This window comes from Myxine glutinosa, chromosome 8 (assembly GCF_964187855.1).
Source record: "Myxine glutinosa chromosome 8, kmMyxGlut1.1, whole genome shotgun sequence".
Classification (NCBI taxonomy): Eukaryota; Metazoa; Chordata; class Myxini; order Myxiniformes; family Myxinidae; genus Myxine; species Myxine glutinosa.
The window spans coordinates 25,582,001-25,605,780 of NC_136268.1; the positions used below are offsets into that span (position 1 = coordinate 25,582,001).

At 42.3% G+C, this 23,780-nt stretch overlaps 1 protein-coding gene across 5 annotated transcripts in view; it reads right to left on the bottom strand.

Annotated features, from left to right (window-relative positions):
* LOC137432323 (tetraspanin-4-like) overlaps window positions 1–23,780 on the bottom strand; it is a 154,134-nt gene that overhangs the window by 115,037 nt on the left and 15,317 nt on the right. Inside the window, exon 1 of one of the 5 annotated variants that reach the window (XM_068124156.2) lies at window positions 3,144–3,217. The exons of the other annotated variants lie outside the window; for them this stretch is intronic. Within the exon in view, the coding sequence (XP_067980257.2) occupies window positions 3,144–3,204 (61 nt within the window). The 5' untranslated portion in view covers window positions 3,205–3,217. Of the gene's footprint in view, window positions 1–3,143; window positions 3,218–23,780 lie in introns of those variants that run through there. 5 annotated transcript variants of the gene reach the window in all.

A 23,780-nucleotide genomic window follows, 5' to 3' on the forward strand; every position in this document is an offset into this window, starting at 1 on the left:
CATTCATGGGTTTGGCCTCGCCATTTTCAGGATTATCGCCGACATTCGCAGGATTTGCCTTGCCATTTCCAGGATTATTGCTGACATTTGCGGGATTGGCCTCGCCATTTGCAGGATTATCGTCGACATTCGTGGGTTTGGCCTCGCCATTTGCAGGATTATTGCTGACATTTGCGGGATTGGCCTCGCCATTTCCAGGATTATCGCCGACATTCATGGGTTTGGCCTCGCCATTTGCAGGATTATCGTCGACATTCGTGGGATTTTCATCGACATTCGTTGGATTTGCCCCACCATTTCCAGGATTATTGCTGACATTCGTGGGATTTGCCTCACCATTCGTGGTTTGTTCCTCTCTATTCGCGGATTTCGCGACTCGGAAACCTATCCCCCCTTTTTCTATTGATACAATGCCCCGCTATTCGCGTTTTCGCAATTCATGGCATTTTCCAGGAACGTATCCCCCGCGAATAGCGGGGTCCCATGGTATATCGTTTTTGGCCCGTCTCTAAATGGTGAAGAATCACAAAATTTTAGTATCCCAATCCAGATCTTCACCAAAATCTAATCAATACATCCTGATCACACACCCAAACTGTCCACCAAGTTTCATCCCAATCTGTCCACAACTTTTTGAGATATCTTGTTCACAAACACATAGATAGACAGACAAACAGGGGTAAAAACATCCTGCGCCCACCTTTACTGGCGGAGGAAATTACATTGCACAGAAACTTGCCGTCAGATGTTCTGCACATCCCTAGTGCCCCTGGAATTAATGCAGGAACAGTTCTTCAACTACAACATTATCAATTCTACACATTTGGGTTTTTTAATGGTGGAGAGTATGTATGTATAATTGGTTCTGATCCAGCAAGAAAATGGAACACCATCCCCACCCACCCCATGTCCACCATATGATATGCAGCAAGTGAGACGGAATCTCCGATCAAGAACTGTTTGAAATTCCAAACTCAACAGTAGTTCATCTCTCAGATGTTTCAACCAAAAATATTCTGGAGTTGAATGAGACATGGGAACATTTTAAGTGCAATTTAATGAAGTCAACAGCACGTGTCACCTCTAAGTAGTAAAAGCAAGGCCACAGCCTCCAGCACACCATCCTTTCAACACCCTGATATGGGTAAAATGCCTGGAACGTGGTGAACGTTATCGCAGCTGCTGCAGCAGAAATTCCTCAACTGCAAGGAGGAGCATTCCGCGGCAACATTCCTCCGATGGCACAGGTTGCAAAGAAACAGTGCATCGGCCTTGGGAATGCCAACTTTGGGGTATTCGGTAACTATTTCCATCATTATACTATGGATGAAACAACAACAATGGAACCAAAAATAAAGAAATAAATAAAACAATGAAACTGCTTTCACCATAAACCAATCACAAATATATGAACACAAAGGGATCAATTGTGACTCCAACTGATTGCTCAAGGGACAAAAGGTGTCTTTTTTTTTTGTTTTGTTTTTTTACTCAGAATTGCCACACAAAAACTGTTGTTGTGTCATGAATGGAAATCCAAACATGTATTAATGACAACATTTAACCCAAATACTCTATAATATCTAAGTGGTTGGTAGGATGGCCTAGAGGTATGCACACTTGACTTTCAGCAGTCTAGCCTAGGTTGAAATCTCATCGCACCTAAAAGCTCACTCTGGTATTTCACATGTGCAGGGCGAGGCATCCATGTGTGTGCAGGGCGAGGCATCCATGTGTGTGCCATCCCTCGGATGATGTTGAGCTAAAGTGATAAAGATCCCGCTTGTTGTTCTTTTTGTTTGTTTATTTTTTTGAACATTTATTTTTATTGTTTTTTTTTGGCAAAAGGTAGGTAAGTTATCGCCAGCACACAGACCAAATAAATGGGGCATCGTAGTAGTAATAAGTAGTAGTAATAGTGGTAGTAATAGTAGTAGTAATAGTAATATCAGTAGTAATAGTAGTAGTAATAGTAGTAGTAATAGTAGTAATAATAGTAGTAGTAATAATAATAATAGTAATAGTAGTAGTAATAGTAATATCAGTAGTAATAGTAGTAGTAGTAGTAATAGTAATATTAGTAGTAATAGTAGTAATAGTAGTAGTAATAGTAGTAGTAATAGTAGTAATAGTAATAGTAGTAATAGTAAGAGTAGTAGTAAGAGTAGTAGTAATACTAATAGTAATAATAATAGTAGTAATAGTCATAATAGTAGTAATAGTAGTAGTAATAATAATAGTAGTAATAGTAGTAATAATAAGAGTAGTAGTAATACTAATTGTAATAATAATAGTAATAGTAATCAACACGGACAAATGATTCATATATTGAGGTTTAAATTAAAAAATTTACACACACACACACACACACACACACACACACACACACACACACACACACACACACACACACACACACACACACCTCGTTTTTTCATTTCTGTTCCTTACAATTCTATCCCTCTCTTTCACACACACACACACACACACACACACACACACACACACACACACACACACACACACACACAATTAATTGTACAGTATCGGTTGTTCCTAAACTTAAATAATTTAAAGGATTGTTGTAAATGATGTTAATTTCATAACATCCCATATTGAACTTTATTTAAATTGTAAACCTCAAACATAGTTTCTCCACCTTAAGCAAGAACCTTAACCCGTAAGCAACTGACTAGTTTCCCGACTGCATGGATCATCAGCTGGGCACCGTTCTTCCTCGAGGTTTCGATCCTTTCAGCCCAGGACCTCTCCAAACGGCGGATCCACAACCTCAGTTGCGTCCAGGCAGTCAGTCAACCCATCAATGCAACACACACACACCACACACAACACACACAACACACACAACACACACACACACACACACACACACACACACACACACACACACACACACACACACACACACACACACACACACACGTTTTGATTGGTGAAAGTGTCTCACCCCTATGAAATACTAGCTCGGTACATCCAATGGAGTGTCGGTAAGTGAAACACATCTTCACAAATACATCAATAAATAAATAAATAAATAAATAATAAACAGCAATAAAGAAATTTGCCATGCTGACTTTCCACACGATGCATCAATTTCCTAAAACACCAGGTCACCCACCTACCATGATTTTCAGGCCGCCGCATCGCTGTTGCTGCTGCTGCTGCTGCTTGCTTCTCTGCCATCCTTCCCTCTCCCTCTCCCTGTCACTGTCTGGCATTTGGTCTCCCATTCGGTCAAGACCTACTCATGGCCTAGCGCCTGCCCACCCTCCGCCCCACCCGACATCCCCACCCGTGGCCCAACTTTACAAATCAAGTTTCTCATACCCAAGAGGGAAGTTGGTGGGGGGCGAGAGGGTAGAAGCTGTTATAAGAGTAGAAAGAGGACGTCAGAGTATGTGGAATGACCACACCACAATATCCACCATTCCTGCCTTTGCCATGTGTCAGCCCCATCCCTCCACATGCCGAATGGAACAGCATCATCACCAGGTGACAAAGACGAGCTATGAAAGCCATTTCAACTATTTTGCCCCCTCGTCAGTTATGTTAACATAGAGGTCAGAGGGCATGTTAGGTGGGGCTTGCATTTCAGTCAGGGAGGTAAAGCGGGATTGTGGATGAACCTTAACCCGTATTAGATCCCCCGATCCTAGACCCGGTCAGCTGTCACTCATCTTCAGCCTATTTTTGAAATGCTATTTCAGCCACGCTCAGGCCCACAAGCATCGCCTCACTGTCTCGTTGGGCGGATTGGGGGAGATGCCGTTACGAGCCCGACTGATGACGAGGCCAGGAGGACGAAGGGACGACGTTGGGGAGCAGGCCCGACACGGGCGATGGCTACCCGGACCCATACCGGGGAAACTGTTACCGTGAAATGGGGGGAATAGGGACAGCAAGGTGAATCGGGACACAAACTGAAAAAAGTTCGGAAACTTTTTTCGCTGAAAATTGATAACCATACTGATTTGTTGATATTTGGGTTGAAAGTGTTCTCTTGTTTTTTAATGAGCAACTTATAGTCCCTATGAACCCCATATATGGGTTAAATAGGAATAAATAGGATTTTTATGGCTGTCCCTATTCACCCCGTTTTACGGGTCAATAGGGACAGTCTCTAATACAAAAAAATAATAATCAAGAAACAATCCTGAGTTTCCAACTTATTGCTAAATTGATAGCTCGGATGGATGCACATAATATGCACCCATAATATAAACCTCGGTGCCAATGAAAAAAAATATGGGATAAAAAGTTTCTCCAAACTGTCCCTATTCACCCATAAAACGGGGTGAATAGGGACAGCCATAAAAATCCTATTTATTCCTATTTAACCCATATATGGGGTTCATAGGGACTATAAGTTGCTCATTAAAAAACAAGAGAACACTTTCAACCCAAATATCAACAAATCAGTATAGTTATCAATTTTCAGCGAAAAAAGTTTCCGAACGTTTTTTCAGTTTGTGTCCCTATTCACCTTGCTGTTCCTATTCCCCCCATTTTACGGTACGTAAAGTCAGTGTTCTTCTTGCCTTAGATATTCTGGCGCCATCTTTGTGGTCATGCTTTGTAATAGATCTTTATAACATCATCATCATCATCTTATTATTATTATTATTTTGTACGAATTTGTGATCGCGATTTCTGCAATCTACTGCACACCAACCATACACAGAGTTCTGGTTTTAAAGTTTTGGCATAATTTGTTTTTAACCTTATTTCTTAATTTCAAGAAAAATTATTTTGGAGGAAGGGAGATTGGGGAGTTATAGGAGGGGAATTGGGGAGTTATAGGAGAAGAGATTGAGGAGTTATAAGAGGGGAGATTGGGGAGTTATAGGAATGGAATTGGGGAGTTATAGGAATGGAATTGGGGAGTTATACGAGGGGAATTGGGGAGTTATAGGAGGGGAATTTGGGAGTTATAGGAGGGGAATTGGGGAGTTATACGAGGGGAATTGGGGAGTTATACGAGGGGAATTGGGGAGTTATAGGAGGGGAATTGGGGAGTTATAGGAGGGGAATTGGGGAGTTATAGGAGGGGAATTGGGGAGTTATAGGAGGGGAATTGGGGAGTTATAGGAGGGGAATTGGGGAGTTATATGAGGAGAATTGGGGAGTTATATGAGAGGAATTGGGGAGTTATAGGAGGGGAATTGGGGAGTTATAGGAGTGGAGATTGGGGAGTTATAGGAGGAGAGATTGAGGAGTTATAAGAGGGGAGATTGGGAAGTTATAGGAGGGGAATTAGGGAGTTATAGGAGGGGAGATTGGAGAGTTATCGGAGGGAAGGGGAACGAGGAGGCTTGTTGATTAAGGGAGAACATTGCACCAGACTTGATTGTCCTTGTGATGAACAGCCATCAATTAAACCTGATTACCTTTGTCAGTGGGGATTAGGTGATAATTAATAAAACGAATAAGTGATTTGTAATGAAATATAAAACAGGTTTTCTTTAAAGAATCAAATATCACTTGTGATGCACCTTGTAAATTGTCCTTTTACCTTCGAGAGCATCTTGCAATACATAACGCTTCCCCTCCCCTCACGCTGCCTTCGCGTCCCCTCCCCTCACGCTGCCTTCGCGTCCTCTACCCTCGCGCTGCCTTCGCTTCCCCTCCCCTCGCGCTGCCTTCGAGTCCCCTCCCCTCGCACTGCCTTCGCGTCCCCTCCCCTCGCGCTGCCTTCGCGTCCCCTCCCCTCGCGCTGCCTTCGCATCCCCTCCCCTCGCGCTGCCTTCGCGTCCCCTCCCCTCGCGCTGCCTTCGCGTCCCCTCCCCTCGCGCTGCCTTCGCGTCCCCTCCCCTCGCGCTGCCTTCGCGTCCCCTCCCCTCACGCTGCCTTTGCGTCCCCTACGCTCGCGCTGCTTTCGCGTCCCTTCCCCTCGCGCTGCCTTCATGTCCCCACCCCTCGCGCTGCCTTCGCATCCCCTCCCCTCGCGCTGCCTTCGCGTCCCCTCCCCTCGCGCTGCCTTCGCGTCCCCTCCCCTCGCGCTGCCTTCGCGTCCCCTCCCCTCGCGCTGCCTTCGCGTCCCCTCCCCTCACGCTGCCTTCGCGTCCCCTCCCCTCACGCTGCCTTTGCGTCCCCTACGCTCGCGCTGCTTTCGCGTCCCTTCCCCTCGCGCTGCCTTCACGTCCCCACCCCTTGCGCTGCCTTCGCGTCCCCTCCCCTCATGCTGCCTTCGTGTCCCCTCCACTCATGCTGCCATCACGTCCCCTCCCCTCGCGCTGCCTTCGCATCCCCTCCCCTCGCGCTGCCTTCGCGTCCCCTCCCCTCGCGCTGCCTTCGCGTCCCCTCCCCTCGCGCTGCCTTCGCGTCCCCTCCCCTCGCGCTGCCTTCGCGTCCCCTCCCCTCACGCTGCCTTTGCGTCCCCTATGCTCGCGCTGCTTTCGCGTCCCTTCCCCTCGCGCTGCCTTCACGTCCCCACCCCTTGCGCTGCCTTCGCGTCCCCTCCCCTCATGCTGCCTTCGTGTCCCCTCCCTCATGCTGCCATCACGTCCCCTCCCCTCGCGCTGCCTTCGCGTCCCCTCCCCTCGCGCTGCCTTTGTGTCCCCTCCCCTCGCGCTGCCTTCGGGTCCCCTCCCCTCACGCTGCCATCACGTCCCCTCCCCTCGCGCTGCCTTCGTGTCCCCTCCCCTCGTGCTGCCTTCGCGTCCCCTCCCCTCACGCTGCCTTCGCGTCCCCTCCCTTCACACTGCCTTCGCGTCCCCTCCCCTCATGCTGCCTTCTCGTGCCCTCCCTTTGCGCTGCCTTCGCATCCCCTCCCCTCACGCTGCCTTCCCTTCTCCTCCCTTCACACTGCCTTCACGTCCCCTCCCCTCGCGCTGCCTTTGCGTCCTCTCCCCACTGCCTTCACGTCCCATTCCGTCACGCTGCCTTTACATCCTCTCCCTTCGCGCTGCCTTCCCTTCCCCTCCCAGTGCCTTAACGTCCCCCTCCCCTCGCGCTGCCTTCGCGTCCCTTCCCCGCTGCCTTCCCTTGCCCTCCCCTGCTCATGCCACCTTCCCCTCTCCTGCTCAAGCTGCCTTCTTTTATCCCCTCCTGTCCCCTTGCGCTGCCTTGCTTTATCCCGCTCCCCTCAAACTGTCTTCCCTTTCCCTCCCCCCATAGTGCCTTTCCCTTTTTCTCTCCCCTCCTCTCCTCCCCCACCCCCAATATTCCCATCACAAAACGACCCTGCATTGCCTGGCCCTGCACCTTTGCTAGTACCACCTAATGTAGAGGCGAGACACCCAATGTACATTAGAGCTATGTACATTACCCTCATCCCATTTTTCCATTCCAGCACAATCATCTATGGATTCAAATTTTTGACAGTTGGCATCAAGGTGCATCACCGTTTGGATGCCAAACATTACACCATTGCCTGTTTCTTATTTTACGATTTGGAAATGGCAGCATCGAACATGCACAAGGATCTGCTCTAACCCATGCTTCTATAACTGCCCCAAATATTCCCAATTTCTTGTGGGGTCAGCTGGGGAACGTTTTTGGCCCAAGTTTTTCATAAACCGGAATTTTTGAATTAAGTATATTTGGGCAGGAATTCCGGGGGTTTAATTTGCCCTCACTTTGTCAAATAAATAATTTGGGGTCTTTAACTCCCAAGTAATGCTAGCAGACGGGACACCCGGCCTAACATCCATAGTTTTATCAAAAAAAAATAAAATATATAAACAATAAATAAACGCTGAACCGTCATGTGGTGAGTGGGGACGCATGGATCTGGGACCTCATGTGTGTACGCCTTGGGGAAGGTACCGGGTATGTTAGACAAACGAAGACCATTAGATGGATAAATAAAAGAATGCATTACAGAACATTGGGTAAGTGGCTGCGGCACTGAAGGTCAGAAGGCGAGGCGGTGTGAGGTTCAGGCACAGACTCATGGTCTCGCTCTATGACAGGATAATTATAACCAAATCAATAGCGACCCCCGTGACTATCCGGTTACAAGTTGCGGAATTCATTAGCAAGAAACTCGAATCCATACCCAACAAGTTAAAGAAGAAGAAGAAGAATCCACCTCAAAGCAAATAAAGCAGTACAGATAGACATGCCCTTAGCACTTGGACAGCCCTCAAAGCCAACTGGCAGAAAGTCAATCAAACAAGAAATCTTATTTCACAATTTTGAAGAATAAACATTTGCATTCTGCAATCCGATCCAGCAAATGCTGTGGAATTGCCATAAAAGGTAGCACTCACATGCTGTGGATCTCAAAATAGTGTGGTACGCTCGAACCATGCAATTCCATATTTCTGTTCAGCGAGCTGTCACATGCCATTTATAAGCACATTTGAAAGATACCTATGTATGTGCAGGCCTTTTGTGGTCATAAATGATTCAACGATCAGATTTGAGTCATTTTACTGAAGTGCGATAAAAGTGAAACCCAAGCAAGGCTTCTTCATGAAGATCGAGATGATCCTCCATTACACTAACCAACACACTGCATGGTGTGGCATGGTGTCAGGCCAGGGGTATTACAGGATACTATCTCCAAGGCTAGGAACCAATCGGTATTGAGCTGGGGGGAGCTGCAGGAGGATGGGAAGAAGGTGACGGGGTTGTGTGAGGGAATGCCACAGCATAGGGAATTGACCGAAGAATATCAAAATAGGATGCATCACCCACAAAAGCAAGGATGGACGGACAGACAAAATGACAGGTTCTAACCTAGTACTGTGTTGTTATTGAATTAATCAACAATTAATTTGCAAAGCACTAAAATTAGAAGAGAATTTGCCATATGGTGTATGGTAAAAGTCTTGTTGGCTCCACCAGTAAAGGTGGATGGAGGTTACGTTTTCATCCCTGTCTGTTGGTTTGTCTGTGAGCAGGATATCTTGAGTTATGGACGGATTCGGACAAAATTTGCTGGACAGGTTGGGTGCGTGACAAGGACGCTTTGGTTAGATTTTGGTTCAGGTCCGGAAGCATATCCAGCCCACCGGTGGGATGCAAAATGTACACTGTTCAGCCTGTCAAAGGTATGCGCTGTACCATTAGCTTTCGCATTAAAATTATGATCATTAAATTCAAATTTCATTTTGATTTTATCATTTTTCATTTTAGCATTTAAATCTGTAAAAATCATTTTAGCATTAAAAATCATTTTAGCATTTAAATAATTAATAAATAATTAATTTAAATTCAAGCATTAATTAATTAAATAAACAAACAAATAAATAAATAATTGTTTAACAATCATTAATTAATAATTAATTTAAATCATTATTAATTATTAATTTTAGCATTAATTAATTTAAATTGAATGAAAATTTTTGATCATTTTAGCATTCAAATTAAAATTTAGCATTAAAATTTGATCAATTATGAATGATCTCCATGCAATCATTAGCATTAGCAAAGGTATGCTGTTCTAGTTGTAACATGCAAAGATCTTGAGACAATGAAGAGAAGACCATTAGAAAAGGCACATTTACACGAGTGGGCCAACTACCCCAGCACAGATCACCAAAATGTTCCAGAACCCCATCAATGCTCCATCTTTAGATTAAAACCTAAACCTCATCTGCACATCTGTGTGTTTGGAGGAGGTCACAGAGTACAGCATCATGCATCATAACCTGCAGTTGTAATGGGTGGCAAGTCTTGTGACATGAAATCACATGTAAGGGGTGCCAAGGCATCCAGACTGGCAGTACTGGTATCCCGGTGTAGGAGGATAGAATCACTCCCCAGGATAAATTCACTCTAGAGTGGTTTTATCCCAGGATGAAATCACTCCCCCTAGGATTTAACACTCCCCCTTGCAGGATCAAATGACTCCCCAGGATAACACTCCCCCGATATATTTTGTGATTTAAACAATATTTATTGCATGGTAATGACATACAACCATGACAAAGTTAATGAATATGAACATAAAATGATAAATGAATTGATAAACAAGGCAGAATGATGTCCTTTGTAAACGTCTCTCCCTAAAAATAAAAATACAATGTTTTTCGCATCCCTGTATTAAACTGGGTAAATCAAATAAAGAAAAGTATAAATTTAACATTCAAATAACTATATATTTTGATATTAGAGCATTCGCAGTAATCATTACGATACACTTACGATGTTTTATACTAAAAGGATATTTACATTTCAACATATGATATGTCATTTTAAGTTACGTTCTATAACTTTACTGAGTAGTAATAGTTTATTTTATAAATTTAAGTTTATAAAATAAATAGTTTATAAAAGTCTATAACTTTACTAACCCTAACCCTAAAATACATAGTAAAAGCTCCTAACCCTAACCCTAACCCTAACCCTAAAATACATAGTAAAAGCTCCAAACCCTAACCCTAACCCTAAAATACATAGTAAAAGCTCCTAACCCTAAAATACATAGTAAAAGCTCCTAACCCTAACCCTAACCCTAAAATACATAGTAAAAGCTCCTAACCCTAACCCTAACCCTAAAATACATAGTAAAAGCTCCTAACCCTAACCCTAACCCTAAAATACATAGTAAAAGCTCCAAACCCTAACCCTAACCCTAAAATACATAGTAAAAGCTCCAAACCCTAACCCTAACCCTAAAATACATAGTAAAAGCTCCTAACCCTAACCCTAACCCTAAAATACATAGTAAAAGCTCCTAACCCTAACCCTAACCCTAACAACCCAACCCTAACCCTAACCCTAACAACCCTAACCCTAACCCTAACCCTAACAACCCTAACCCTAACCCTAACCCTAACCCTAACCCTAAAATACATAGTAAAAGCTCCTAACCCTAACCCTAAAATACATAGTAAAAGCTCCAAACCCTAACCCTAACCCTAAAATACATAGTAAAAGCTCCAAACCCTAACCCTAAAATACATAGTAAAAGCTCCAAACCCTAACCCTAACCCTAAAATACATAGTAAAAGCTCTGTTGATCATTGCAACGATATCTAACATCCTGTGAGTTATATTTCCAAAGTAACTAAATATATCTTTCCATTCTTTCTGCGGGATTGAATTTATCCTAAAGAGGAGTGCTTTGATCCTGGAGGGAGTTTGTTGATCCTGGAGGGGGAGTGATTCTGTCCTCGGATAATTACACTCTAGAGTGTGCCAGTCCCAGGATTAGTTCACTCTAGTGATTTTATCCCAGGACAGAATCACTCCAGAGTGAGATTTTAGGGGAGTGAGAGAATCCTGCTGCACCGGGGTTGAATTTCTGCCTTCGTGCCACAGCGTCATCAATCTGGCATTCAGGTGGCATCTCGGGTTAACCCCGCCCGCCTCGTGACAAACTAATGTGGACGTATTGCCATAAACGATTAAAAAATATCAAACAAACCAATTGGTACTCCAATCCCGTCCAGTGCTGGTCCCAAAAAATATTAAACACGCAAATGTTGGTAGCTTCCTCTACCTTAGAAAACATTCCACCAAAAACTGGGCATTTTACATGAGAGGACATGAGAGGTCGCAGGTTTCCAAAAGGTAAACAAAGATGAGACGTCAGTGAGCACTTGCTTTTGTAGTTTGTTTTGTAGTGAGAAATTGTAGTTCATTTGTAGTAATATTCTCCTGGTATAGTTATCCAGAGCTCAATGAGATTCTTCTTCATCATCACTCCCGTTACTCCAACGATCACTGGAACAATGTCCAGGCTCTGGATACAGGCTTCGTTTTCCAGATCCAGGTACTTGATGATTTTTCCTGATCTCCACATTATTCAGACCAAAGTCGCTGGGAACCAATCCCATCATTAGCAATGCCGTGTTTTCCTTTTTTGTATCCGAGTAGCCTATATACTATGTCTGGTCACAATGCTTCGTTTTCTACGTCCACAGGTGATGGGATGTTCTGGTCGTACATGAGAACCATGTCCTTATTACCTCCAGCACCAAAGGTGGATGGAGGTTACGTTTTCACCCCTGTCTCTCCGTTTGTCTGTTTGTTTGTGAACAAACTATTTCAAAAAGTTGTGGACGGATTCGGACGGAATTTGGCAGAGATAAAGCGTATGTGACGAGGACAAAATGATTAGATTTTGGTGAAGATCCGGATTCGGATCCGGCTACTAGAATCTTTAAAGTGATTCTTCACCATTGGGAGATCGGGCCAAAAACGATACATAGCAGGATATCTCAAAAAGTTATGGACGGATTTGGACGAAACTTGGTGGATATGTTGGGTGTCAGGCAAAGACGATTCGATTCGATTTTGGTGAAGATCTGAATATGGATTCGGATATGAGAATTATTTAATTTTTTAAGTGATTCTTCACCATTGAGAGATAGGGCCAAAAACGATACATAGCAGGATAACACAAAAAGTTATGGACGGATTTGGACGAAACTTGGTGGACATGTTGGGTGTCAGACAAGGACGATTCGATTCGATTTTGGTGAAGATCTGAATATGGATTCGGATATGAGAATTATTTACTTTTTTAAGTGATTCTTCACCATTGAGAGATAGGGCCAAAAACGATACATAGCAGGATAACACAAAAAGTTGTGGACGGATTTGGACGAAACTTGGTGGACATGTTGGGTGTCAGGCAAGGACCATTCGATTAGATTTTGGTGAAGATCTGAATATGGATTTGGATATGAGAATTGTTTAATTTTTAAGTGATTCTTCACCATTCGGACAGCGGGCCAAAAACGATACATAGCAGTATATCTCTAAAAGTTATGGATGGATTTGGACGAAATTTGTTGGACAGGTTGTGTGTGTGACGAGGAAAAATCAATTCAATTTTGGTGAAGATCTTGATCCGGCTAGTAGAATTTTTTAAGTGATTCTTCACCATTGAGCGATATGGCCAACCAGGTGGAGGTATGCTCTCCACTGAGTGCCGTTCTAGTTTTTAATGAAAAGCCATCCTTTGTCTTGGATATTTATTACCTCCGCCACTGAAGGTGGACGGAGGCTATTTTTACACCAGGATGTGTGCAGGATTTCTCAAAAAGTTGGACAGATTCGGACAAAAAAAAAAAAACTTAGTGGACGAGTTGGTTAGATTACAGGAACAAGCAAATTAGGTTTTGGCTCAGGTCCGGATCCAGATCCAGCCAATTAGCAGGATACAAAACGTAAACTGTTCAGCCTGGCAGAGGAATGCTCTCGACCAAGTTATGACAGTTTCTCCATCCGAGTTAAGCAGACATCTTTAATCACTCCAATGAGCCTTTTTTGTCTATCTCCAACCTGCCCAGCTCCCGCCCCCCTAAGCCTTCCTGCTGTTCTGTTCTCCCATTTGTTGATATTTTGTTTTGTACTTTACCTTTGCAATCATTGGGTCTGTATTCATTGCTCTTTCAATCTCATGTCTCTAGCATCTTCTCTTTGCACCTGTTCTTGTAAATTGCTTGTATGAGTTTGAGATACCTTTTTTTGGCTTGTCTGTGTACAATTGGGATTTGGTAGTCCATTGAGATTTCCTGAATGATATTTTAGCATATTAAACAATAAATTATTTCTCAAAGCCAATTTATGTTTTTTTTTTTGTTTTTTTTTTGTATACTGAATCGAGGCTCGTGAAAGAGCTAACATTTACTTCACAAACAAATCAACCAGACAAACAAAATACCCAAAAAGAGGAAGCGGAAGACAAGATGGGGAGAGAAGGGGAAGCACACAAACACAACATCCGAGAGCAGGGAGATGTGTGGAAGGGAGAGGGCCCGGGGGGAGGAGGCATGGGAAGGGGGGGGGGGGAGGGAGAAGTATAAAACACAAGGACACCAAGGACTTCCTGGACAGAAGTTGGTATTTCAAAAAAGTGGAATTGGGGTGAAATTAGCGGGGGTAGAAAAGATCAAGGCTTTGGATGGGGGAAGATAAGAGATGATGGTGAACAGCTGTTTTAAAGACCTGGAGGGAGGAGTGGGATTGAAGAGAGTGAGGGAGTTTGTTCCAGAGGCGGGAGAAAAGAGGAATGAAGGAGTGAAGGTGAGCAGAGAGTCTTGATTTTGGCAGTTTAACCATAAGAGGGTTGCTCACATTATCAGTGAACTCAGGCCCACTACCACATTTATCTTTTTTATGCACAAACTGTACCGTAAAATGGGGGTGAATAGGGACAGCAAGGTGAATAGGGACACAAACTGAAAAAAAGTTCGGAAACATTTTTTGCTGAAAATTGATAACTATACTGATTTGTTGATATTTGGGTTGAAAGTGTTCTCTTGTTTTTTAAAAAGCAACTTATAGTCCCTATTAACCCCATATATGGGTTAAATAGGAATAAATAGGATTTTTATGGCTGTCCCTATTCACCCCGTTTTATGGGTGAATAGGGACAGTCTCTAATACAAAAAAATAATAATCAAGAAATAGGGACAGTTTGGAGAAAGTTTTTATCCCATATTTTTTTCCATTGGCACCGTGGTTTATATTATGGGTGCATATTATGTGCATCCATCCGAGCTATCAATTTAGCAATAAGTTGGAAACTCAGGATTGTTTCTTGATTATTATTTTTTTGTATTAGTGACTGTACAAAAAGCTAACACTTTTGTATTAGTGACTGTACAAAAAACAAGAGAACACTGTCCCTATTCACCCGTAAAACGGGGTGAATAGGGACAGCCATGAAAATCCTATTTAACCCATATATGGGGTTAATAGGGACTATAAGTTGCTTTTTAAAAAACAAGAGAACACTTTTCAACCCAAATATCAACAAATCATTATGGTTATCAATTTTCAGCGAAAAAAAGTTTCCGAACTTTTTTTTCAGTTTGTGTCCCTATTCACCTTGCTGTCCGTCCCTATTCCCTCCATTCTTACGGTACCTTATTTACACAAAAATAAAATTTATTACATAAAACGATCAAATAAGATATGCAATGGGTACTTATAGCTTCATAGGTGCATAAATATTTACAGGGATATTTGCTCACATTTACATGGGGGTAGGGAATGAGGACATGTGGCTTCAGTGAGTGAGTCGAGATAGGTGGGGAGAGGTGAGTGGTGGAGTATTGGAGACAAAGAGGTAGAAGTGATCGATATGTCTTCTGAAGGTCGGCTAGAGGATGGAACAGGATCATCGTACAGCCTCCTCATCGGACCATGAAATTGATGGCCTGTTCTGGTCTTGCTCCTCTAGTCCTTTCACAAATGACACTGTAGCTACAGCTTCACTCTGCTTGGTTCTCTCCACATTCCTGCACTTGCCAACAGAGCCTCCTCCCCTGTCCACAACTGTGTGGACCTCAAGACCGACAAAGCCTCAGCTCCAATCTCAGATCAATCAATCCAGGCCACGACCGATAAACCGGACATCTGTTTCACAGAACCCTTCCTCCCACAGGACATTCCTGACTCCTTAGCTATTGTCTCCTCTGGTTTGATCGACCTGAACACGTTTCTGGCAGCACAGTCACACTGTACATCAAGAACTCCATTTCTCAATATCCGTGTACTGTGCTTACATCACCCTAACCCCAGGAATAAACTTCACGAAAACCAGACAAATTTAAAAAATCCTTTTATTCATTTATGTACTCCATATTATTAGAAGGTTTGTTGAAGATTTGATGACAAAAGCTAAAATGTTAAAGATGTTATGGCTTGGACAGACACTGAAGCTCAATGGTAAATAAATAAATAAAGACAAAAGTGATTCAAAAATAGTTCGTCTCACACTTGATGCGCTGCGGCGGGGCTGTTGGGGGCTTTTAAAAAATTATTCTCTCGATATTCTCATAATATATTGCTGCAGTTTTGAGATTGGCACATTGAAGTCATTAAAGGTTAAAGGTTTGCCCCCCATAGTTAGTCACACGAGCAACATATAGGCCCATTTGTAGTATAGTTATGTCTTAGTATGTGTAAGAATAGGCTATTTCCCCTCTTAGTACCTGCGTTGTGTAAAGACAGGAGAATAGGCCCTCCATTCATTTTGCTCCAACCTCCATTCTACCTCTATGGGCGCAATCCATCCCGCGCCCCATTTGGCTGTCCACTAGTCGAGTAACACGAGGTAGGCCTCGGAAGGTGAAGGAGGGGAGCGGGGTCGGGGTGAGCGGCGTGGGGGGCCGGTAAGAGCCACCAGCCAATCAGAGCTCGAGCGGAATGGCGTGAGAGGGCGTGGTGAAGAGAGTCTGATGAGTTCCAGAAGGTTCGCGGGGCGGGTCTATATAAGCCCATACGAAAAGCCCTCGAAAGGACTCGCGTGCACACGGCAGTGGCAAAGGACTTACAAGCAGGACTTGCAGAGAGGGAGCTTGATAAGAGGACTTGACTTGCACCAGTGGCGCGAGCAAGCAAGAAGCAAGCAAGAAAGCAAGCAAGAAAAAAAAGCAAGAAAGCAAGCAAGAAAGAAAAGCAAGAAAAAAAATCAAGCAAGAAAGAAAAAGAAAGAAAAAAGCAAGAAAGCAAGCAAGCAAGCAAAAAAGCAAGCAAGCAAGCAAGAAAGCAAGAAAGAAAGCAAGAAAGCAAGAAAGAAAAAGCAAGCCAAAAAGCAAGAAAGCAAGAAAGCAAGCAAGCCAAAAAGCAAGAAAGCAAGCAAGCAAGAAAGCAAAAAAGCAAGAAAGCAAGCAGGCAAGAAAGCAAGCAAGAAAGCAAGAAAGCAAGCAAGCCAAAAAGCAAGAAAGCAAGCAAGCAAGAAAGCAAGAAAGCAAGCAAGCAAGAAAGCAAAAAAGCAAGAAAGCAAGCAGGCAAGAAAGCAAGCAAGAAAGCAAGAAAGCAAGCAAGCAAGCAAAAAAAGCAAGCAAGCAAGCAAGCAAGAAAGCAAGCAAGAAAGCAACAAAAGAAAGCAAGTAAGCAATAAAAAAGCAAGAAAGCAAGCAAGAAAAAGGCAAGAAAAAAGCAAGAAAAAAACAAGAAAGAAAGTAATTAAGAAAAAAGCAAACTAGAAAAAGCAAGCCAAAAAGCAAGAAAGCAAGAAAGCAAGCAAGCAAGAAAGCAAGCAAGCAAGAAAGCAAGCAAGCAAGAAAGCAAGCAAGCAAGAAAGCAAGCAAGCAAGAAAGCAAGCAAGCAAAAAAGCAAGAAAGCAAGCAAGCAAGCAAGCAAGAAAGAAAACAAGCAAGCAAGCAAGCAAGCAAAAAAGCACGAAAGCAAGCAAAAAAGCAAGAAAGCAAGAAAGCAAGCAAGCAAGCAAGCAAGAAAGCAAGCAAGCAAGCAAGCAAGCAAGAAAGCAAGCAAGCAAGAAAGCAAGCAAGAAAGCAAGCAAGCAAGAAAGCAAGCAAGCAAGAAAGCAAGCAAGAAAGCAAGCAAGCAAGAAAGCAGGAAAGCAAGCAAGGAAGCAGGAAAGCAAGCAAGAAAGCAAGAAAGCAAGCAAGCAAGAAAGCAAGCAAGAAAGCAAGAAAGCAAGCAAGAAAGCAAGAAAGCAAGCAAGAAAGCAAGAAAGCAAGCAAGAAAGCAAGAAAGCAAGCAAGCAAGCAACAAAAGAAAGCAACAAAAGAAAGCAAGTAAGCAATAAAAAAGCAAGAAAAAAGCAAGAAAAAGGCAAGAAAAAAAGCAAGAAAAAAAACAAGAAAGAAAGCAAGAAAGCAAGAAAGCAAGAAAGCAAGAAAGCAACAAAAGAAAGCAAGTAAGCAATAAAAAAGCAAGAAAGCAAGCAAGAAAAAGGCAAGAAAAAAAGCAAGAAAAAAAACAAGAAAGAAAGCAAGAAAGCAAGAAAGCAAGAAAGCAAGAAAGCAACAAAAGAAAGCAAGTAAGCAATAAAAAAGCAAGAAAGCAAGCAAGAAAAAGGCAAGAAAAAAAGCAAGAAAAAGGCAAGAAAAAAAGCAAGAAAAAAAACAAGAAAGAAAGCAAGAAAGCAAGAAAGCAAGAAAGCAAGAAAGCAAGCAAGCAAGAAAGCAAGAAAGCAACAAAAGAAAGCAAGTAAGCAATAAAAAAAGCAAGAAAGCAAGCAAGAAAAAGGCAAGGAAAAAAAGAAAGAAAGAAAGCCAAAACAACAAGAAACAAGGAAAACCAAAAACGAATGGAGTGAAAACTGAGGATGAAAAAAAAAACCCTTTCAGTGTGCGTCACCGCCGGGCACTGAATGACGTCATGCAGCGCCGAGAGATGGAATAAGAAAGGAGCGGTGTACAAAAACGAATACAGTATATGACATCAATGGTTGATTGAGACACCTACTTACTACTTTTGGCGTTGGCACCCAAATAATTAATAATCCTCGAATGCACTACACTTCACACGTGGTGTGCGAACTTGAAAATACATGAACCAAGATGTGAAACATGTCGGTTGAATACAATTCACAATTCGAAGATCACCTGAGCTCCATTCAAAATAACAGACCCAGGCCTGAGACATGACCATGGCCGTTTCTAGAAACCTTGCACTACTGGAACCTACCAGTGATCGAAAGGGGATCGTAGTTTTGATTTTTATGTATCTGGGTGAATGATTGCAAAATGTCTGCGGTGAAATTCATATATAAACATTTTACCATACGTTGTGGCAAATCACTACAATATAATATTGCTTATTACAAGTAGTCAAAATTCAAGCTTATATTCCATGTCCCAACTTCATTCATCGTAATGCACAAATCCCATACCGAGAGAAATACGGATCGACGTGATTGGTTGGAATGCAGAGCTTCATGAATAAGTCATCAATTTCGCTGGATCATCAATAATTCATGAACATCAAAAACTGAAACAAAGCCTCTCCACTGGCAACACCGAGAGCAAATGACATCGAAACAAGGCCACAAAGGCTTTCACAGCAGACAAGACATTGGATGCTACTTACTCGATCAGGTCGGAGGAAAAGTGATGAATTCAGAGTTATTTGTAAACATTCTTACGATAAATCTTGTTGGCATTGGATTGAAAATATTTTATCACTGGTATGGTACAAGACGAGGCCTACATCAGTCCAGGATAACAATGCCTAGATGCAGTCTAGTCCGGAGAAGAGTCATGCGTCCTGGGAATATTTCAGTCTATCGTCTCCAAGCTATATTCAGTAATGTACCCCCGCCCCCCTCAACCTCTCTGCCCCCCCCCCCCCCATTTAAGACTATTAGGGCCAGGTGACATTGATTGAGAAAAATTAGAGGAACGAGTCAGAAGACTTTCAAGTATTTAATTTATAATAATAATAATAATAATAATAATTATGATTATTATATTAAGTATCTTATTTGGTGATTTAAACTTTATTCTATAGCTGAAGGTTATTCCCCATGAGTGAAGACATATATTTCATGTATTTATGAGTTGCAGGTTTCACGACTGCAAATGCCAAGATGTTACTTAATTGCCACGTTTTTGGAAGAAAGATGGTCAAGTTTGAACTGGTCAAGCATGCATAAATACCCAGTTTCGCAAACTTCATCATAGAAAATGTCCCACCCCTCCCCCCACCCCAATCACCCAAAAGAAGGAAAAAAAAGCCACGAAAACATGGCTGCCCCCAAAAGTAAGGAGAGAAGTTAATGTGGCTCTCAATGTAATAAATATATATATATAGTTGCAGGAACATGAATAGGGTGTAAAGGGTGTAATATAGTCTTGTTATGTAATTAGGACATTTGTAGCGCAAGCGCATGCTATGTGTGAAAACAGTAGATCATGTGTCGAAATTTGTATAAGGAGATGACAACCTTGGCAATCCGTATGTGTCCAACCCAAATCATTCCCCTGTGATTGAATGTTACTAGAATAGAAGACCCATTGCTTCGCTGATGGAAACACCAATCTTTGCTGTGAAGGTTAATCTATGGGTGAAAAAAAAGAAAGAAAAGGATTCCTGGGAGATCTTGCTCTCTGTGCAGGAATAATCAACGTCACGTGTTAGCATTTGCAGTTTTGGAACACGTGCCCATGTACCCATCAAAAAAAAAAAAAAAAAAAAAAATTGGGATCACAAACATTCCCGGGAGTTATCCAAATCCACCGTAGATGGATTTATTGAAATCCGGAAATCCGTTCTCAAGTTATAACACGACAAACAAACAAAAAGAAGTCATGCAGAGCACGTACTTGCAAAATCCACACCTTGATCAAAGCTCGGGTTAATAGGATGAAAAGTGATGATTTTTGAAGCTTCACCAAGAGTTGACCGTTGACCTAAAAAATAGATGGTTTCCCAATTCAGTGAGGCACTATGTAAATGCTGTTAAATTTTCAAGTCAATCAGATGAAAATTGAGGATTTTCAGATGAAAATTGATGATTTTCAGATGAAAATAGATTTTGGAAGATTGACCTCGAGTTGACCTTTGACATTTTGACCTCAAAAATAGTTTGTTTCCCAATTCAGTGAGGCACTATGTAAATGCTGTTAAATTCTCAAGTCATTTGGATGAAAATTGATCATTTTTCAGATGAAAATTGATGATTTTGGAAGTTTGACCTTGAGTTGACATTTGACCTTTTGACCTCAAAAATAGATGGTTTCCCAATTCAGTGAGGCACTATGTAAATGCTGTTAAATTCTCAAGTCATTTGGATGAAAATTGATCATTTTTCAGATGAAAATTGATGATTTTGGAAGTTTGACCTTGAGTTGACATTTGACCTTTTGACCTCAAAAATAGTTTGTTTCCCAATTCAGTGAGGCACTATGTAAATGCTGTTAAATTCTCAAGTCATTTGGATGAAAATTGATCATTTTTCAGATGAAAATTGATGATTTTGGAAGTTTGACCTTGAGTTGACATTTGACCTTTTGACCTCAAAAATAGTTTGTTTCCCAATTCAGTGAGGCACTATGTAAATGCTGTTCAATTTTCAAGTCATTTGGATGAAAATTGATCATTTTTCAGATGAAAATTGATGATTTTGGAAGTTTGACCTTGAGTTGACATTTGACCTTTTGACCTCAAAAATAGATGGTTTCCCAATTCAGTGAGGCACTATGTAAATGCTGTTCAATTTTCAAGTCAATCAGATTAAAAACAGCGATTTTAGAAATTTGACCTCCAAATGACCTTTGACCTCAAAATCAATAGGTTTTCAATTGTGACGACCTCTACAACTTGAAGTTTCGTGAAGATCGGTTGAAAATTGTGACCTGTAGGCGACTGACATACAGACAAACAAACTGACAGAATAACGCAAAAGACCAACCAATATACAGTACTTGAAAAATCTTCGATTTTGCAAGTAACAAACAGACAGACACGGCTCCTTTTATAATATAGATGTTTGAATTGATGCAGATCATCTCTGAAGAAGTGCATGGCATGCCCTGCCAATGTGTGCTCGGGTAAGGACCCACGTGCTGCTGGCAGCGGTGCGGAATAGAGTTTTTGATTAAAAAGGGCAACTCCACCACCAGGACGAGGCTCGGATCGATCGTACCGGAGGAGGGAGCAGATTTGCGATTTGATGTCTTGGTATCCCTTCCTCTTCCTCTTCTATCCCACAAACCTAATGCATCATTTTACTCATCTTGCATGTACAACCCAATTTGGACCATGAATCCAAACAACATCGACAGAGATTCAACTTGGACACGCCACTGCCACACGATGGTCTATTCTTTAAGAGATACCATTACATGCTCATCAATGAAATTCATCATGCTCCAGATGCTCATCAATGAAATTCTTTATCCAATGATCTAAGGCTTGTGGAGGAGTTTGTACACAAATTACCATCAATTTAAATGTAGAAGGAGACAAAAGCCATAAAGTAGTTGTTGATGTTTACTTGGAATCGCACAACAGTTAGATTTGGGATGACCCAGCATCAATTCAAGGTAATCACAAAATTCCAGCCACCAACAGGTAGACTCACACGTGCACCGGTCCACGACTTTAAACAACACCTGTCCAATATTGATTCATGTCATCCAATCATGCGTGCAAAACCGTCATGTATGTTCGATTAATCCCAGACAAAATTTGTCTGTTTGTGCAAATGGTCACTGCCTCAGAAGAAACCTCAATCAGAACCAACTTCCTATACACACGGGTTAACCAATCCTGTCTGCAGGGCAACCATCAATGCCATGTCTGATTGCCCACGTTTCAGCCGGTCACCCACAGCAATTAGTGATTGTTACCCTGCCTGTGCCTGGTGGGCCGTACGCGTCCGACACCATGATGACCCAGCACGACGTTCCCGAACGCAGCAGCACTCCAAGGGGTTCTAGCCGATCACACGCTTTTCCACTAGACGTTCCCACGCCGACCTCAGCTATTCCTGGCCAGAGCAACTCCATTTTTTTCTCTCTCCTCTTTCTCGTGACCCGTGGAATTCAACCCGCTGTCTCACGACTATATTCATCTTGGACTTCACACCGACTACCCTCCAGATTAAGTTTTCTTTTCACCACATTAAAGTGGCATATACAGACCTTGGCATCAGACCTTCAGACATCATGCAGACCTTGGCAATCTTGCCAAATTATATATACTAGGGCATTGCCCGTACTATATCTATATCTAAAATTATATCCCCCCCCTCTATTTACATGAAATGGTTTGGTCCAAAGCGAACGGCTTGCGAGTACGGTGACAATCCCCCCCCTCTATTTACATGCAATGGTTTGGTCCAAAGCGAACGGCTTCCGGAGTTTGGTAAAGAAATCGCCATCGCGTGCACAAACGCGCAGGAAAGCGAATGAATCGCAAATTCGGTTTTATTAGTTTTAAAACATAGTTTAACGCCAACATAGTTTGCAAACGTGAAATAAATGAATACGCTCTCAAATGTGCCATCCGAGGCAGAGTGTGTCCTCCACGTTCGGCACACGCGATCGTTCGCTGCTCTCTGATTGGTTGAATCGTTTTTTGGACATAGCTCGGTAAGTAATTGTCCGATTAATATGAAACCTTGAAAAGGCACATCCTCGGGTCCCCAGCAATATACCTGGCAAGTTAAAAGTATATCGGACCCGTGGTTGTCGAGAAACAGCGGTCACAGACAAACAAACGTACAGACGTACAGACGTACAGACAGAGATTACTGGAATTATAGATACTAGGGCATGCCCGTACTATATATATATCTAAAATTATATCCCCCCCCCTATTTACATGAAATGGTTTGGTCCAAAGCGAACGGCTTGCGAGTGGTGACAATCCCCCCCCTCTATTTACATGCAATGGTTCGGTCCAAAGCGAACGGCTTCCGGAGTTTGGTAAAGAAATCGCCATCGCGTACACAAACGCGCAGGAAAGCGAATGAATCGCAAATTCGTTTTTATTAGTTGTAAAACATAATGCCCAATTATTCAATTAGCGCCAACGTATTTTGGCTGTTTGCAATTTAATCGCAAGGCAAAGTAGAAAGAGAAGAGGGAAAAAAAGAAAAGCCTTGCCTTGCTGCAAACAGCTGCTGCAAACAACAACAACAGGGAAGGCTGCACTGTCCGGAAGTTGGCATATCGCAGTTACGATTATTTTAGTGTTAATGGCCAATTATTCAATTAGCGCCAACGTATTTTGGCTGTTTGCAATTTAATCGCAAGGAAAAGTAGAAAGAGAAGAGGGAAAAAAAGAAAAGCCTTGCATTAACGCATTAACGCTTGCATTGCATTAACGGTTCGGCACACGTGATAGCTCGCTGCTCTCTGATTGGTTGAAGCGTTTTTTGGACATAGCTCGGTAGGTACTTGTCCGATTAATTTCAAACCTTGAAAAGGCACATCCTCGGGTCCCCAGCAATATACCTGGCAAGTTTCAAGTATATCGGACCCGTGGTTGTCGAGAAACAGCGGTCACAGACAAACACACAGACACACAGACACACAGACACACAGAGATTACTGGAATTATAGATATATATATATATATATATATATATATATATATATATATATATATATATATATATATATATATATATATATATATATATATAT